The following is a 19,911-nucleotide window of genomic DNA, read 5'->3' on the forward strand; positions in this document are numbered from 1 at the left end:
CACAGCAGAGTGACATCTAAAAGAGCCGCGGGGATTTAGATGTCGACATAAATCCGCCGGCAGAAATTCCCAGAGAGGTAATGTGAAAAGAGTGCAGCGTCACCAATAAACTCAAAATTTCACTTGGAAATTTGAGTTTGAGAGGAAATTTATGAGTGCCTGAATACAGATGATGATATTAATGTGCTCATTAGGTGGTCAGTATGCAGTTTGTGGCTGATATTGAGGTTCAATGGAAAAAAAATGCAGATACAGAATTTTCCATTTGAACAATTTTAGAATGATAAACTCAGTTGTACACTAAATTATTTTAGATTGTCTGGAGCCTCTAATGATTTTCCACAAAAGGGATGCACGGAATAATTTAGCATCCAAATGTCTCTGCCTCAGTTTCAAAGGCTTTTTCCAAATAATTCATGTTTAGTAACAATATTCTTGTCATTGTTGGCATGTCAAATACAGAGATATCAAGTAATAAGTAAGTAGCAATAACTAGCTGTAATCATAAATAACAGTATCTGCACATAAGCTTTCAAATATGGAAGATTTAAGATGCCCAAATAATAATAAGAAAGAAAGAAAATGAATGACATTACAGATTTGTGTATTGTATGCAATGTATGAAAAATAAATTAGTGGATGTTAATAAAATAAGGGTTAGTTCTTCTTCTTACCACAGGCCCTGGAGGACCAGGAGGGCCAGGAGGACCTGCGATGCCAGCTGTCCCTCTGGGTCCAGGTGGACCCTGTAAGTACAGGAGACATTTAACATCAAACACTTGAAAGAAAGCTATCATATCATATGGTTATATCATATGTATATGTATATATATATATATATATATATATATATATATATTATATATATATATATATATATATATATATATATATATATATATATAATATATATATATATATATATTATATAATGTAATAACGTATTTGTTATTTGTGGTTGTGTATGTTATTGTTTAGATCTCCAGAGCAAATTGTGATGTTATATGGCACACTTGCTTTTGATTAAAATGTCAATAAAATCACATAAATCTGTTTTTTAAAATTCCTTTCATTTCCTTTTGATTATTGATGTTTTTTCATGTGTTTATTTTGTCTCTTATAAATTATTATTATTATTATTATCATTATCATTATTGTTTATGTAAAGTACAAGAACTTAACAGTATTACAATACATGAGTAGTTAATGTGCTTGTTCTACACATAAACCCTTTGAAACCTGGATTGACATCAGTTTTCTTGTGCTGCATTTAGACGCCTTTCAGAAGCTATTTACCCCAATACAAAATAAAATATATATATATATAATTTTTTTCAGCAGTTTTTTAGGTCATAGGTTTCCTTGTTTGTCTTTTTTTGGAGGAAGGGCTTATTAGCAGATAATTTTTACATTTCTGTAAAGCTGCCATCTTCCGATGCGTTTTAAAAAGAAATCAAGCCAGTTTGCTCAGGTTTCAAAGGGTTAATGTACTGAATTGTAAATGTTTGTTATGACTGACCTCAGGCCCGATGTTTCCTTCATCTCCTGGGGTTCCTGGTTTTCCTGGTGGTCCCTGTGAGAGACAGACACACACAGTACATTCACTGGATCTGTAACCAATGTCAAACCATTTCAACAGTGTTTCAGATTTAAACAGCTGATCCTGCAGTCACGTACAGGGGGTCCTTCACTTGCTGGGCCCTGTGAAACAACAGACAGAAGATACAGGTTAGTAGTGTTACTTTCTTCATAGTTAGTTACAATGTTATCGACATGCATGTTGCTTTAACGCTTTGAAACCTGGATTGACATCAGTTTTCTTCTACTGCGTTCATACACGTTTTACAATCTATTTAATCCTTACCAGAGCAGATGATTTTTGCCTTTTTACCCATGATTTCTTTCTAAAACATGGGTAAAAAGGCAATAATCGACTTGGCAATAATATTCCACAAATAGCAAGAAATTAGTAAAAGGTGACAAGAAGATTGCCTAATAATTAGTTTTTAAAATAGAGAGGAGGATTTTTAGAAAATACTCCAACAGAATAGGGTAAATGTCCAGAAAACTATACGAATATTAATAATAATTTTATATTTGAAAATATGTTTCACAAAATACCCCATATATATCTATTGTAATTTCAGCATTTTGAAGGGTCTTTTAACTTTTCTTTCTTTTTTTTTTTTGCTTATTTTCAGGAAATTTTCCTGTAACTTTTTTCTAATTTCTTGCTAATTTTTGGACCAAACATGCTTATTGACTTCTGTCCATGTTTTTGAAAAAATCAAACCAATTTGCTCAGGTTTTAAAGGTTTAATTAAAGATTTCTACACTTACAGGAGCACCTGGAGGTCCAGGAAAGCCAGGGAGTCCCTATAGTCAGAAGAAAAAAACAAATCATTAACATTGTCTGTGTCTAATAATCATTTTTCTAATGAGTGAATTATTTTGGAGCAATGTAAATTAGTACTTACTCTCTCACCGACAGGCCCTCTGGGACCCATTGGACCAGAAGGACCCTGCAGACACACCAACACACAGTCACACACAAACAGCACTGGCAGAAATTAGAAAAGAGCGTGTGTCAGTGGATGAAGTGATGTTTCATACACTTGCTCCTGGATGGCCAGGCAGGCCTCGCTGTCCAGGAAGACCGATCTCGCCCTGCTCCCCTTTGCTGCCCTAGGAAACAGACACAACAGGAATAAAACAGCTTTATCATCTCCCTGCATCTCTTGGCTCTGTTGCTAAGATACACAGAGGCAGAGACAGTCAACATTTAATCAATGAAAGGTGGGCCGCTCTGGTTGTTTCTTAGATCAGCAACATCTCGAGCTTGTGTAAGGCTATGCAGATAACAATGAGGTTGGACGGGAAAAGGAGCGATGACAAACGACGGAGGTACCAGTAAACATGTTGCCTCCCCTTAACCCTCAGGTTCAATCAGGAACAGTAATAAAAAAGGTCCGGGTCTGTAATGTATCAGCGCAAATACATTTTGTTATTTGTGTCTGAAAGAAGAATGTTACGTCACTAGGAAGACAACTAAACTGGTGTAAAGTTCATTATAGAGTGCAGTACATTGATCATCTGCAAAGACAGACATCTCTGTGCTGGATGTCTTTTCAATAAAACGACTGTTATGGTTGCTTGAAACGTTAAACTTTTGTCACGGTTTGGCCTTTCATTCACATGACAACATATTTTAGGGGCCTGAAAATGCACACTTTTGAAACCAGCTTCCACAGTGTAATTTTTTTGAAAAACGCCACTTCTTCTGTCACCGTGTAAACTGGCAATTTGCAGATTCTGTGAGAACGGTGACGACATGCCTGCACTTTGTGCATTACATTTTAGATAAATAGCCATGCGCAAGGGGACAACAATAACAACAATGGCGGGCTACCGAGTTGTGTTTGTGCTGTTGAGTTTATTAATACTGTCAGTTATCGTGTGGCCATTCACTGTTGTCTTCTTGTTTGTTTATACCTTGGATGTATTAAGAAAGTCTAGATATAGTCATGGATGCTTGGCCCCGTTCATTCATGTGAGAGCTGCTAATTGGTGCATGAAGTTAAAAAAAAAGGGTTTTTTTTTGGGAAAAGAATACCTGGATCGATGGGCTCATGAGGCTTGTGCACTAGACTTACAACAGCAGAGCACGGCCAGCTGGGTAACTTCCATTGGCGGAGTGACTGATTTCCGTTTCAACACTTTGCTAGCTCAAATGGCAGTCTAAAAAAATTAATCTTTTAGACTTTCCAAATGTTATCCAAGAAAAGAGTCATTTCGCAATCACAAAAAAACAATATCCACTGATTAACAGACTTCTCTTCACTGGCTCAAAATTTGCATTAGAGCCATGCGCACATCCTGAGGGCTTTAAAGAAAAAATAAAAAAATAAATAAAAATAAATAAATAAAAAAGTGACCCCCCTGCCACCCTCCTCCTCTGATAAATAAAGGACAGTCCCACAACAGTGGCATGGAAGCTAAGCGATGTCCTGCTGTGGACGAGGCTGCAGCAAATATAGTGTACACTTCAGTTTAATGTAGACTATATTTGAATATTTGCTCCTCTTTATTTTCCACAGCAACTGATGAAGGCAGTGGCAGAGCAGCAGCTCCGACGTTCAGTGGAGTAAAATGATGTTTTTGATAACTTTACATCAAATTCCTGTCAGTAAGGCCTGTTATAAAGCAAGGTAAAATAGTGAAAATATCCTCACTATAGTGTAGGCTACACTTAAACTGATATTGTTTTGTTTTAGGAGGCTTAAAACTAATTGTTGAAGGCAAGTTTGCTCAGTGCTATTTGGTTATATTTTTAATGATGGTTTTCTACCCCGAATTTATTGTAAATAAACAGTTATGATTGTGATTTGGTTCTATTTTATAGACTGTATAAATAATAGATGTTTATTGCATTTAATTGAAAGAGGACATATCTCCACATGCCTTGGTTAAGTTGAACATACTTCCATCAAATAATTGATTCTCCTACAGTGCTTGTATACTGGGACAAGGACAATAGTCTAATGAAATGACCTAATCGAGCTATGACAATAGCTCGACTAAACTGTGCATGTAAACATACTGAGTGTGAACTTAAACGTGTGTTAGATTCAGGAGAATATTTGGGTCTCTAGTAATTGGTTGGGGAAAATTGATGCGATGTCAGACTGAAGATGGAAACAGTGTGATGAGTTTGCAGTTCTGTCTGATTTCAGGCAAGCTCAGGTCATATTTTCTTACAAATCAGTTTTGAGACTCTGTAAATGTGTGGCTACAGAGGTAAAAGAAATGGTTTTCTGGAGATATCACACAAAAAACAGAGAATAGATCCACAAAGTTTAGTATTTTGTGAGAACATTATTCAGAATTTCACACTTACAGGAGCACCGGGACTGCCAGAAGAACCTGGAAGACCCTGCAGAGACACATAAAATAACATAGTTAAAGAAAGTAGAGACATAAAGAAGAAGAATAATGGCTCTATGGTAACCCTGTAAAACCTGAGCAACTCCACATCATTTATTTAAACAAAAATTGGAAAAAGGCAATGAACAACAAAAGAAGAAATGTCCCAAAAAATACCAGAAAATAGTGAAATAATAGTTAAAAAATAGTTAAAGTTAAAAAAAACAAAACAAAACAAAATATGAAAAAACCTGAAAAATGGGCATAAAATATATCATTATATAATATATAATTTTGTAACCATTTTAAATATGAAATTATGATGATTATAATCTATTTTTTCCTAGCTTTTTTCTTTTTTTTCCCTTAAGACATTTCCCCTAACTTTTTAGAAACCATTTTTTAAATCTATTAATTTCTTGCTCTTGCTCATTGCCTTTTTTTCCTCCTTGTGAAAAAATCAAACCAGTTTGCTCAGGGTTCAGAGGGTTAATAGACCTGATTCAGAAAACAAATGACTTCAGGGGTTTGTGGAAAGAACACAGGGAGAAAAAGAATTATCAAGAAGGAAACGCTTACATCTCTTCCATCTCTGCCGTTTTCTCCTGGGGGCCCTCGAGGGCCCTCTGGGCCAGGTTGTCCTGGGGGGCCTGGGACTGATTTGTCAGGCTGAGAGTGGAGACAATGAGTCAGCAAATGACAGTGAAAAAGACTTAATAAAATCTATAAATATAACTTTTAAAAACAGAATTTTTCAATTAAAAAGACATATACCTCAATGAATTAGACTCATCAAACCATTTATGCAAACTTTACATCATACCCAATTTTATTTAATATATATATGTTTATGTAAAGCTAACAGAAGCCTAAATGTGTCTTTTTATAGCCTGCGGGCATGTTTCTGATTTGAGACATTTCGGGTATAATTCTATATTTCTGTGCTCCAAAACAGCAAACAAGCAAAATCATTACCATAAATTAGATTTAGAACAAAGCAATGAGGTAATTAGGCAACCCAAGCACTGAAGTAGATTATTGGCTCAAAATTACAAAGCAAAAAGAAAGTAGAGAAGATCGATAAATACCTCAGCATTGGCATACATCTGAAGAAGCAAGAGAAATCAGATAAAGGGAGAGTTAGTGAAAGTAGTCACACCACCCTCACCAAACGTGTCAGCAGAAGCCTGCTCATAGTCATAGTAGTGAGTAGATATCATGCTGTCATTTGAATAAACAGCCCATAGTACCAACACACCCCCCCCATGTACAGAACCACCTCACAGCTCCGATGCAGGAATGTTAGCCTGAGATCTAATAGAGCGCACCACAGGCCAGGAAATATTTCTGGCTACAGTGAGAAGGAATATTTGCATCTTGATACAAGTGACTGAATAAAAAAAAAACCAACAACACTCGAGCTGATTCTAATTCATGGTGCGGCAGACTTTCTGCAGAATGAGATGTGAGACAGCAGAGTGGCATTTTCATTACAGGCTACAAGTATTTCTCTCAGGCAGAAATCTCATTAACTGTGCTAAAGCCACATTCAAGTCAAAGATAATATTTGGTCATGAATGCTATAAACTATACACAGCCTTACGTAATGGGTGTGTGTTTTCATTTCGGGATAATTCTGTCCAAACTTTTCTAGTGGATACATCACGTTGCATTTGCAGTCCAATGTAAAAGTGTCAGTCAGTCCAAAAGGGATTGCCACTCTTATACAATTGTGCCCTATTGGCAGTAATTGTAAACTCTCTGTAACCCATAGGGACTGTTTGGCACATATTACATGCTTTTCATTTGTCTTTTTTTTTTTTTTTTTGGTTGAAAATTTTGGCTAGGGTTAGGGCAAATCTTCGCGAAATTGAGTATTTTTGTTTAATCTTGTAATTTCTAACGCAGCTCCTATTATAAGTCTAAAATACACAGTGTAAACAAAGCTGTTACATTCATACTGTTAAGTACAATTTTTGATACCACAGCCATCACAGCATAAAAAAATGCAATGTTTTATGTCTGGGTGACATTCTGGGATTTTGTCTTGTAATTCATAATTTTTTACTATTTTCCACATGATGATGTCTTTTTTAATTTATTTTTTATTTGTACTTTTTACCATATTTGGCATATAGAAAAAACACCTGCTATTTCCACTAGGAGTACTGTCACAATCAATGTTGCTGCTGATCATTGACATATTCTGGGCTGTGATAATCAAAAAAAAAAAAAAAGAAAAAGAAAAGACCAACAAAATACTTTGCACGTAGCATTTTTAAAATAGTTAATTTTTTTTCTCTACTGTAGTATATTAAAATAATTATTATTGTCATCTAAAAACATAGTGGCATCATGACAAAAAAGGGTTTAATTTCTGAAAATTAATGAATATTTGACATTTATGATTAGGACTGATGTTGGTTCGAAAAAATAAACTCGTTAATAAAATTTCAAGGCATCGTCACGGCAAATACAAAAAGTAGGAATAAATGTATGAAAAAAAGCTATTTCCATAGATTTTTCAGCATAAGCTCTATTGTTTGATGTTACTAGCTCGCTGTGCTTTCTCAGCAACATGGGTGGAGAAAAACTGATTTTAATGGTCCTAAACTGCAGGAAGCAGGTGTTAAATTGTGTTCCTGTCAGCTGGTAATCAAGTAGGAGCAGGTTGTGACTGTACAGGGAAAGTAACTACAGGCAGGGCAACATGTGTAAGTTGTTATACAGCCCATTGCCAAGACTTTTAATTCATCCTGTCCAAATTTTTGTTGGGCAAAGTCAGTGCAATAACTTCTCAGTCAGATGTAACCATGCAAAAACTATGTTGTTGTTAGGCGTTGTGTGCTACTTGTTTTTATGTTCCAAACCCTGCCAGCTAACATTACCGCAAGTGTTATTTTCTGTGCTGACTTTCGACAAAATGCTAACCACAAAAATCTTGCACTATGCACACAATGTGTGTTGGCTTTCCAGTCTCGCATGTTTTAAAATTTGATCAAACTTCCTCTTCGTTATTAAAGCTCGCCACTCAGCCAAGCAGTGCTTTGGCTCCATGCGCTGAGGTTTTAACACAGCCAATGAGATCATGTCTGCCTTAACAGCTCTGCTTCCAAGACATGTTTGTTTGGGGTTACAGCTCCAATCTGCTGATGTCCAACTTGCAAATTGTTTTGGATGAAGTGCAACCTCTGGATGTGCTACAGGAAACTGCTTGGCAATTTTATACATCTGCAACTCCATCTCAGCATTTCTGCCCTTGTTTTTCTCTCAGCGTGCTTATCAACCTGAATAAAAACCACAAACCACAGCTGATGCTGAGCAGATCCGAGTCCTTGTTACTGTACCTCGGTGGCAGGCAGCTCGTTGCAGCTCTCTCTCTGGGCCCTCTTCGGGTCGCAGTGAATCAACATCCACTGGAGTTCAAACTGAAAAGAGATGTTAAATGCATTCTTCAGTCGTGACACTGGCTAAGAATCTTGAACTGCTTCTTCATGCTGCAGTTATTTCTTTGTACTTTTGAATCAGCTCTCTCTATGGGTTGTTGAGCTCGATGTTTCGCCAATGTTATTTTCTGCAGGGATTAACTTTTTCTTTTTTTTCCCTCCCCTGGAACCCAGCTGAGCAGCTTTGCTGTGACAGCAGCACTTTAGAATTATAGCAGAGCTCAGCACACATATAAACCTGTTTGTTCACAGAGAGCACCATTTCTGATAAGTAGACTTAGTGAGCGTGATTAAATGCAGCCAGCGATACTCCATCCTCGCTTACCACCACGGAGGCGTCGGGATCAGTGTCCAGCCTGCCAATGAGAGTGTCTCCCTCTGTGTTGATGGGACCTTTGCCCTTGATGGGCTTCCGATCCACAGGCTGGCAATCCACGTAAAGCGTGACCTGCTCGTGCTCCACGCCAATCATCACTTTGTGCCACTTGGTGTTGAAGAGCACAGAGAGGCCGGGGAATGTGACCGTCTGGAGGTTGCCGTCTGCGCCCATTAGGAAGTACTCCAGAGCCTGCTGGTCGCCGTTCAGCCTCATTCCGGCCTGCTTTTGGCCGTCTTCGTCCACTATTTGCCAGACGTTCCACACCTTGTTCACAGTATTTTTGATCATGCGGAAGGTTACCATGAAGGAGTACTCATCAGGGAAGCCGCGAGGGAAGTTCAGCCTGATGGGGAAAATGAGCACAGGGGTTCAATCAATCGATTAATCAATCAATCAAATTTGATTCATTTAGCACCTTTCAAACAAATCAAATGCAATTCAAAGTGCTACGCAGTTTGACTGAAGAAACAAAAACAAGAACAACATAGCAATTAAGCAAAAATAGATCTTGAAAAAAATGGATCTTAATAAATAAAATAGTTATAAACCATAAAATTGTAATGGTAAGACACTACATAAACTAAAAAAGATAGGCTTTTAGTATATGTTTAAAAGTATAAATATTTCCGGAGAGTGGGGGTGTGGTGAGAGATGGGGGTTATAATTAAATATTATTAAAAAACGAGGGAAACATTTCCAAAAAATGTCTCTTAATGTTATATTTAAAATTATGTAACAGAAAAAAAACAAAACTTTTTAGCACTTTCTTGAACTCATTTTCTTGTCTTGTCTTTTCTTTGTTTTCTTCTTTTCTTGGTTTTTCACTTTTCTTTTGTTTTTTTTCTTAATTTCAGGTAATTGTCTTGTAACTTTTTAACAATTTCTTGCTAGTTTTTGGGTCATTCTTGGTAGGTTGCTTGTTGCCCTCTTCCTATGTTTTTGAAAGAAATCAAGTCAGTATGCTCAGGTTTTAAAGGTTTTTCTATGGTTAAGTATCCCATACATCCCCACTTCAAAACATCCAAACTACCGCTTCAACCCCTTCAGACCTGAGCAAACTGAGTCTTTCAAAAACATAAGAAGGCGGCAATGAGCAATGAAAGACAAAATGACACAAAAATAAGCAAGAAATTAGTATAAGTAAGTACAAGAAAATTATCTGAAAATAGTTTTTAAAAAGAAAAAGAATGTTAAACAAACACACAAACGAGGAAATTATCCAAAAAAGGTGCTTAGAAATACAGCAAAATAATTTTAAATATGTATTTATGATAATTATAAATATAGTTTTCCCTAGCTTTTTTTTGCTCAATATCTTTTCCTAGCTTTAAAAAATGTTTTAAAACTTTTTAAAAAAGTTTTCTAAAACTGTTAAAAAACTACTAACTAACTACCTTATTGCAATTTGTGGAACATTTTTAACCAAGTTGCTCATTGCCTTATTGAAAATTATTTTCTCAGAGTTCAAAAGTTTAAATACTTGTGAAAGACATCTGAAAGCAGTGCTGTGCTCCAGGTTTCAAATAGTTAACGATGAAGTTTCTGCATGCACACCAATCACCAACAACATCATCAAATCAGTGGTCAAAAATTAACTTAAAACACAAATAAATTAAAGCTACGTGCTTCAAGGAAACAAGGTGTGCTATTATATCAGAGATACTGTGAAAGAGGCTGCCTCAGTGCATAAATCATTGCCCCAATTACAACATGCAGCCCTGGTTAGCATCCACAGTCTGCTGCTCTCTGTGTTTTTAACAAGCCAGATTCTCAGTAGGTGGTGTGCTCATAGATGGGCGCTGCAGCCGGACTTTTACCATCTTGTAAATGATCAAGGTGAAGCAATAAAAAAAAGAGTTTCCTGTAAGCCAGTAAAGCAAATGAAGACCACTCTAGGTTTGCCTGAGGTGAGAAAGTCTAAACTATGTGCTGCTTTTGTCCTGCAGATAAAAAAAGGGAGGGTGTGCAGCATAAAGCTGGGTGTCAGGGATGGACTTCAAAGCACAGTCTGTGGCCATGGGACTGATGGAGGAAATAAACATGTATTTACATTCAGTGTGACAGACCCGAGTGGTGTAGGCGCAGGGTGCCAGCGAGTTACATAACAGCTTTTAAGGAAAGCTGGCCTGCAGGGAAAGATTAGCCAAAACAGAGTGGAACAGGCACACTGGGGAACACCAGGGGACGTCTTTGGTTATGTAAAGTGGCAAAGCCATTAACCTGCACACTCTGTACTCAAACTAGTTCAGTGAAATTGTGCTTTTGGCATGTTTTTCAATACCTTACTGAAGCGCAAATCACTGAGATCTGCTCTGATATTGCTACCAGAGTTTCAAATCGTAAGCACTTTCTTTAATCAATTATTGGTCAAATTGATGAGCGATTAATCGTTATTTGAAAAAAAAAACAAGTGTTTTTCAAACAATACCCTATGATTTTTTTATTTACAATCAAAACTCACAGAAACACGTTGCATATAATTTGACAGCATTACATAGCAATTAAATTTCACATGGTCGATTAAATTCTTAACAACAGCAACTTCTTAACAACTGATTAGTCAGTCATTCCTACACAGGGCTGCATTATAGACTGGGCAAAGTGGTAAGCTGTGACCCAGGACCAAAGACCTCAGAGGTCCCTGAAAGCAGCAGGTTCGATATGTGTCATTTGGTTTGTGATTATTTGACTATTTCTAAAGATGGGGCATTCCACTAACTTGTCACAAATTTAGTCATGAGGATTGCTACTCAGTTTGTCTCTTGAGAGACGTCGTCAAAACAAACAAGCTGCAACCTCTGAAAAAAGATTCCAGTGTGAAAGTGCCAAAAACTGCAGTTCCTCTGATGGCCACTTTGGCTCCATATGCCAGTCAGCCTACATAGACACCCACGTTAAAATATAAACATCTTTGCAGCCTGTGTAGAAATGACTGACTAAACAACAGCAACTTCTTAACAAATAAAAATCTCTCAAGCTTTTTTTTTTCATATGCTGCTGTCAGACTTCCAAAAGTATTAAAAAAACTAAAACTAAAAGTAAAACTAAAGTAAACCCTTGAACCCTGAGCATATTGGTGAAAATTCTTTCAAACAATGGGAAAAAAAGCAACTGTAAACCTGGTAAGAAACTGCGTGAAATAAGTAGATATAGAATATTATTCTTAAAAAGCTAGAGAAAAAACTGGGGAAAGACTATATTTATAATTGTCATAATAACATAAAATTATTTTAAAATTATTATGCTCCACTAGACACCTTTTCCCCTGGTTATTTTTTTTTTTTTGTATTTTATTTTTCTTTCTTTATTTTTATTTTCTTTTTATAAACTTATTTTCAGGCAATTTTGTTGTACTTTTTAACAATTTCTTGGGTCATTTCTTCTTTCTTCCCATGTTTTTGACAGACAGGAATCAAGCTAATTTGCTTGGGTTTAAAGGGTTTGAGCTATTTTCCTCGTACATGACAACTGATAAAGGGAGCGAAATTATATATTACTCATTTGATTAAACTTTATCAAGGCTTAAAGTTCTGAATTATTGAGAGCGTTGCCAATGTGAGCAACAGATGGGTGCCATCCGTTGACAAATTGCCTGGCAACAGCACTGGTTAGGTAACATAACCATCTGTCACTGTTTCAGTGTGTTTTCAGTTCATTTGAACTTTTTGGTAGGAGAAAAAAAAAAAAAGTCTTGTTCAAGTTTGGTTGTACTAAAAGAGGCTCTAAAGAGGTTCCATAACAACGCATCACAGTGCAAGCCAGTGGGGCTCGGGTTTAGATCATGAAAAAATGTCATTATTATTCAAAGTCTCTGTCAGCTCCTTTAAAATGAAAGAATGGATAAACTGTTTAATCAGCCAGTGAGCAGATTAAATAGTCAAAAAAAGCATTCAACTGTGCAGCTTGTTAACGGGACATTAAAAAATATATATATTAGGATTTTTAAAATTTGTTGTTAAATCATTTCCTAGGATTTGGGTGGGTGTGCCAATTTTAGATTAAGGTGGTACAGGCACATCAGGCACACCTGCTGCTGGTTTCAAGACATTTTTACATGAATTCATTAAATAACGTGATGCTTGTATTAAAAATCATTTACATATAAGAAAGGTTGTTTTTCACTTGATATAAGCAACTTCATATAGGACTATTTTTTTAAGATGAAACATACCATTAGCCTGAAACTAACCAATAGCACTAATTAGCACAATGACGTAATCATTTTACCAACATTTTTCAAGATCAAATTTTTTCCAGAATATGTGATCTGTTGCATAATAGGAAATGTAGGATTCACTGATTTTAAGCTTAACTGATTAGGATATTACAACTTATTTTTGCCCCAGGATCCCCAAGCAGGTCGATCTGGCCATGTTGCTACAACTAACATTTATTAAAAACTAGGAAATTGTTGACAGGAAGGTAGTGCTGTCTTTGTTCACGCCAAACCTTCAAAAGAGTACATACAACAGAAGATAAATCATTACCAAAAAGGCATGGTGAAATATTTTGACAGCACATTTCCTGCAGATCCAAAGGCCCTAAAGAAATATGCTTTTCCAATCCCCCACTTATACACACACAAACACAGAAAAGCCTCTCCTCTGCCTTTGTATCTAAGAGACACTAAATACGTCCAGACATGTTTTTTCTCCACCAATTATATGCTGCTCGCCATGCAGGAACATCTGCGGCAGACCTGTAATAATGCAACACCTGCACCAAGAGGACCACTGCTGCCTGAGTGTTTTTATCAGTTTTCTTTTAAAGCCTCTGTACTGTACTTACATGGTTGGAATTTGGAAGTTGGCCTCTCTGTCGAGGCGGTAGGCCACCTGGTGGGAAGTGGAGCCGTCCACCTTCCTCACGCCTTTCAGTGGGATCACGTCCAACTGGAACTGTGTGATCAGATCAAAACCTACGAAGATAACATATAATACATATAGCAGCTGCACTAAAAACATCTTAATTCTTGCTCTTATTACAGAAAGTAATGGCAGAAGTAGCAGATATAGTTATAACATAAGTAAACGCACAGCATTAACATTAGCCTTTGCGAAAATAAGGAAACCCTTCAATGTCCTGCTCAACCATTTGGTAGAGCACATTTTGAGTCACTATATCTTAAACTTGAACTCTACTTCATAAAGCCTTCTCTACCATTCAGTTTAGATATGCTATGCAAAAAGAATCCACTAGATGCCACTGTGTCTTTAAAAAAGTAACAAAAAAGCTCTACGGAGTGGGATTTTCAAAGGTAGGCAGCCGCAGATGTATTTAAAATGCTAAAGTTTCAGATGTCTTACTGAGCCATTGTTTAAGATTTATACAAAAAAATTAAATCTAATAAGGGCAATTCATTTTTATTTCATTTAAAAAGCTCAAACAAACAGTTGATTTGGCCTTTAATGGTAAAAGTGAAGCTAATCTAATCGCGTTAAAATTGACTATTTGCTAAGAAATTAAAAAAAAGCAATCTGATCATCACTAGATTGATACATTCATACATGGATACATATATATATATATATATATATATATATGGTATGATATTTTACCGTCTGAAGCTTAACCAAATGGTTTATAATAACAGTAGTAATACAATACAAATTTTATGAAATTCTGAAAAAAGGATGACTATTCAATGCTGTTAATACCAAATATTACTAATTATTATTATTATTACCAATTCCATGGTCACAATTTAATCTGTGTAACATATTACAAGCATTAAAATAGTACATAGTTTGTAATTTAAATATTCACTTTCTGTTTTATATATATATATATATATATATATATATATATATATATATATATATATATATATAATAGAAAAGTGTGATTTAACTCCTTAACTTTCCTCACTCAGTAAGAGTATAATATATTTATTAAAGGACACGTTTTTATTTTTAAAAAATGCAAAGAAAACATTTTCCATTGCTTCTTACTGAGTGAGGAAAGTTAAGGAGTTAAATCACACTTTTCTATTCAACAGCATGTCACTTTTTCAAACCACCAAACAGCATGAGCGCAGATGTGTTTGAAACACAGCAGCGGTGAGCAATTACATTCTTGCTGAGTTCAGATTGTTCCGACTCAAATTCCGTAAAGCTCAAGTGGAACATTTTATTTGCCTCATTTGAAATCCAGAGGTGTTTTGAGGCAAGAGGCAGCCCACCCTAATCAACTAATTTAACTCACCGCCTTTCTTTAGATAGTTTATTTTCTTTTTTAGAGATTTATGAGGTTTGTGGTTTTACAGCAGCTTCATCTGCTGCTTTTACTTCTGTTCAAACACAAGCTGACTTTTACCTGGAAGGTCATCTTGTCCGCTTCTCATTGGTGGGCAGACGGTATCTCCATCCAATCGGTTGAGATCCAGTTCTGTTGGAGCAAAGAAAAAAAAACAATAATCTTGTTATCCTTATAACACTGTGCTGTTAAGAAAGTTAAGAAATGTAATATATTATCGGTCAAGTTAATTCAGTTTTAGTATTCCAGGAGACAAACACAAGGGAGAAGCAAGGTCTTTAATGTCAGAGCGGATTAGCATCACGATGTACTGCGGTGCATTTTTAATGAGAGTTTCTTTTACAGTACATAACACATTCACACATTCAAAAAACACTGATCAAAACATTGTTTGAGATTTATGATGCAGACCGCTCAGACACTCCTTGTGATCCAAATATGTCCTCAGAGATGGAAACATAACGCTGATTTATGTGGCAGCCGCTGTTGCATGACTGGGTCCACAGCCATATGTCATCCAAACATTTCAGAAGGTCAATATGGCAGCTGAGTCACTTTCCCTTTTTATTTATGTGTATGATTTATCAAGACAGGAGTCTGCTTTGGTGAAAACGGCAACCTGCAATTCATCACGCAGCCATTTGATTTAAACTGTGATAGTTATGGTTTCTTGCGCCGAAAAAAAAACAATTCTTTTATGTTGGCTGAGTTTTTGTTTCACTCGTGTACAAAATGAAAGACTGGCCTAGTTTTTCAATACCGCGAACAAAGGGATGGTAATGCGTGAATTCAGAAAAGCCTCGAGTCAACAGGATAAGGAGTCAACACCTGCTTAGTACAAGTTCTGCAGGTCCGAAGATGTTTAACAGTGATTGGCTAACCAATTCATTGGTTCTTTTGAGTGAATGCATGTTTGAATCCAACCTTATGAGTTTTCTGTCAAACATGGTATCATGTTTTAAAGTGACCCTGTTACAGTACCTGCATGTTTGACAGCTGTTGCTACCTGCCCCACATTGCATTACCAATACTGTAAAAGTTTATATTAATAAAAAATTAAATATTCATTTTAATGCATTGGTTCAGCATTTCACTTGTATGTAGATTGGCTGCGTGAGCTCAATTATTGTTACAGAAATGACCAAAACTTTGTCGTTCCTTAAGTAGTAAGTAGCAGAAATCCCAGTAAGCTTTGGTTGCATTCATGTGGTGTTGGAATAATCTGAAATATGAGTTTCTGATCATATTTCATGGTTAACCCTTGGAAACCTTAACAAACAGGCTTCCTCCCACAAATGTCCCCTTGTTGAACTTCTTGTATTTTTTAAATAAACATTTTATTTTAACAAAATTACAAAAATGCTTTTTTCTTTTCTTTTTCTTTTTTCTTTTTTTCTCCAGAAACTGCTTCTAATAACATCTATCAAATGCTTTAAATCCAAAAATGTAACTGCAGATCAAGTATTTTCAAGAGCAACAAAGCTGCAATAATAGTATTAATTGTAGCTGAAATATAGCCAGCAATGAATTATGTTCAGTTTAGTGGTCATATTATTAATTTTCCCTCCCAACATAAAATCAGTACTGTAAAATGTAAAAACTTTATGACTCCTTAGATGTTTCTTGATGTTATCAAATTGTATTTACCTGAAAGGATCCCCTGCTGTGGAAGGACTGACAGGATATTCCTGAGCTACAAAACATTTCTTGCACTCTGTCAGCCATCTTGGTTTTGAGAGATTTGTGATGCACTTACAACACCTGGCCAATGGGTGGCAGTGTGTAGCATGATGCATCAGGGTCCACTCTCCAGGCTTTTATGAAATTACAGCATCAAAACCCACGCATATACAAGAAAATGGCTTTTAAATAGACTGACCACTATGCCTGGAAGGGTTAAATAAGCACAAATTTGCAATTATCTGTGACCATGCAAGCTTATGGATTCTCCTATTGCTACATCCCCCTTTAGCTAATAAGCATGAACGCAAACACACACTTTAACACTCAACCACACTTGACCAGGGTTCCTGCAGCTTAAGGTAAGTAAGGTTTAAGATGTTTTAAGACTATTTTTTAATGCCACTTGGAATTGAATTTTAACATTTCAAATAACCTATATTGAAGGACAATTTAATTTTGCCCAAATGTTTAGTATATGACATAAAACATGACATGCCTTTGGTCCTGTGAAAAAGTTAGATTATTTGCATCAAATGTTGAAAGAAAAAAAAACCTCGTCAGAATGACACACATGGAAGACAATGAAAAATGTTTTTGTTCAACCAATCGAAATGGGAAATACCTGGCAATTCTGTCTGATTTTCTTGGCAATTTTTTGTTTTTCACTCTGCATGTGAGATTCCACTGCTTGGATACCCATAATGATAAGTTTAAGAAGAGGATTTTATCAAATTATTTAACAAAAAAATAGATGTTACCAACTATTTTGAGATTTTACAATGCAATGTCAGAAGAAAAAAGATGAATAAAATCCTACTTGCCATTTCTGAAAATTTTTAAGACTTATGAAAGATGAATTTAAGTCATTTTAATACCAATTATGGCCTTATTTTTAGATTGACAAATTCAGCGCCTTTTAAGACTTTTTAAGGATCCGCGGGAACCCTGTTGACCTTCATGCCAAATTTAAGCCTATTAGGGGCAAAACCTGTTGCTGCTAAAGACTGACCAACCAGCTGACAGAGCGAGCTAAAGCTACTTATCATAGCTATAAAACTAAAAGAATGAACCGCCACTGGGGCATTTTAAAAGTGTAAAATCAATTTCAGGGATGAGTCAGAAGAGGGAGCTGTCCCTGAGTAGCTGGTGTGAAGGGGAAAAGCCTCTCGAAAAACTCCATGAAACAAGGATGTTGACAGCCAGAGGGCCTCCCCATGCAGTCAATAACCTGAGTCAGCTCGTTTACAGCAAGCAGTGTGAACACAACACATCTGGAAGCCGTTCGGAGATCCCGCATAACTGCTGAGAAATGAGATCAAGTGGTGAGACGGTATTTATAATCCCATATTTACCACCACTAAACACTTGTCTGACTGTGCATGTGGGCCTCAAGTTGTTAAAGTTACTGCTTGCCACGGCATTACGCTTAGAAAGCCAGTCGTTAGTGCAATGAGCGGCAGATGAACCGCAATTAAGGTCTCACGTGCAGCTGCATGTGCTCGCTGTGATAATGAGGGGAGTTTGGGGAGAGCACCGCACCTACTGTATCTGGCACTCGCTGTGTGTTCATGTTTACTGTGTCCCTGCACAGCAGCGGAGAAAGGGCTTGTTGTTATTATCAGAGGGGACATTTAATCTGATTTAATCCTACAACACAGAGCAGCACAGTGTGACTGCTATTTCTGGCCTTTGCTTTGAGAGTTCTGATAAAGTGAACGACCTCGCAACGGTCAACGCGTGGACGTCAACATTAGCCTTTGTCTGTGTTTACATGACAAACCGTTTCACAATGATGGTGGCATTCATGCAAACATATGGTACACTGATTTTGTTATGTGCATTGCGCTGCGGGTGACTTACGTCCAAGTGCTGGAGCGAGGAGGAGGGACAGTAGGGCCATGCAGACAGGTGAGCACGCCAGCATCGATGGACGCCACGGTTGCTTCCTGTGCAGGAATGATAGAGAAAATCAGTATTCAGCCATGCATCTTATCTTCTTTGACAGTTTCTTTGTGTCTGGATCAATAAAACACCTCGAGGATGACACAAAGCACTTAGCTGGTGTCCTCTGTGTTCTTCCTGAGCACATGAATAGATGGAAAAACATCATGTCTTCAAATTGTGTTTGCTTTGCATTCAAGTAAAAGATAAAAGAGATGACTGTAAACGGTGTATGACAGTGAACTCAAGATGAGATACAACAGTTTTGTCTGAATGAATAATGCATGTATAAGACAGAAAACCCCTGCTATTTCTGCCATGTTTATGATGCATTCTGGGACAGATGGTCTATTAAGCAACAGACTAACCAAGTTACAGTAAACAATTAATTTTCATTCATTTTCAGAATTTTCTGAAATCCGTGCCCTGGGATTGTTGTTTTACCCTCTGAAACCTGGACAAATGGGCTTGATTTCTTTCAAAAATATGCAATGAAGGCAATTAGTTGCTTAAGAAGAAATGGGCCAGAAGTTAGCAAGATAACAGTAAAAATTACAACAAAATTACCTGAAAATTAGCAAAAAATTGTAATTTAAATAAACAAAAACAACAACAACAGGACATGTCATGGCAGAAAGTGCTTTACAAGTATTTTAAAATAATTTTCATTTATAATAATGATTTGAATGAGTTTTTGGACATTTTTTCCCTAGTGTAAAAAAAAAAAAAAGATCTAAACCTAATAGTTTCTTGCAATATCTGGAACATTTCTTGCCAAGTTGCTCATTGCATTTTTTTTTACATTGTTTCTAAAAGAAGTCAAAACCAATTGGATCAGGGTTCAAAGGTTTAAATACTAATGGAAGGCATCTGAATGCATCACAAGAAAAGTGACGTCAGTCCAGATTTCAAAGGGTTAAACTTAGCTAAACGACTAATCTCAGCTCATTTAGCTCATTTGGTTTGATATTTTAACCATAGTGTGAACTATGGCTAAAATATTAAAGGTCCATGATTGTCCAGAGTCAGATTTAGTTCTTTAAAGCTAAATATGCTCAGTCTACAGAAAAAATGCACACAGTCCCTGTGCAGAATCTGTTACTATAAATGGACCATCAGGACTTCTGTGAAGTTGTGATGTCACAACTTTACTATATAAAGATAGAAACTGCTGCAGTGCTGTTACAGTCACTCCCTGGCTGCAATGACAGTGCCAAGACACCAAGAGTGACCAGTGATCAATCAGAGCAGGCTGACCTTTTTGGATAGGGAGGACTTAAAGAG

General features: G+C 36.5%; 1 protein-coding gene across 1 annotated transcript in view; it reads right to left on the reverse strand.

Annotated features, from left to right (window-relative positions):
- The window catches only part of LOC121958267 (collagen alpha-1(IX) chain-like), a 38,545-nt gene that overhangs the window by 13,224 nt on the left and 5,410 nt on the right, over positions 1-19,911 (reverse strand). Inside the window, 14 exon segments of the mRNA XM_042507155.1 lie at positions 675-746; positions 1,520-1,573; positions 1,678-1,701; positions 2,341-2,376; positions 2,478-2,522; positions 2,614-2,685; positions 4,898-4,933; positions 5,503-5,592; positions 6,012-6,029; positions 8,271-8,351; positions 8,695-9,091; positions 13,537-13,666; positions 15,064-15,135; positions 18,547-18,632. Of these exon segments, the coding sequence (XP_042363089.1) occupies positions 675-746; positions 1,520-1,573; positions 1,678-1,701; positions 2,341-2,376; positions 2,478-2,522; positions 2,614-2,685; positions 4,898-4,933; positions 5,503-5,592; positions 6,012-6,029; positions 8,271-8,351; positions 8,695-9,091; positions 13,537-13,666; positions 15,064-15,135; positions 18,547-18,632 (1,213 nt within the window).

The sequence above is a fragment of the Plectropomus leopardus genome, chromosome 18, assembly GCF_008729295.1.
Source record: "Plectropomus leopardus isolate mb chromosome 18, YSFRI_Pleo_2.0, whole genome shotgun sequence".
Taxonomy (NCBI): domain Eukaryota; kingdom Metazoa; phylum Chordata; class Actinopteri; order Perciformes; family Serranidae; genus Plectropomus; species Plectropomus leopardus.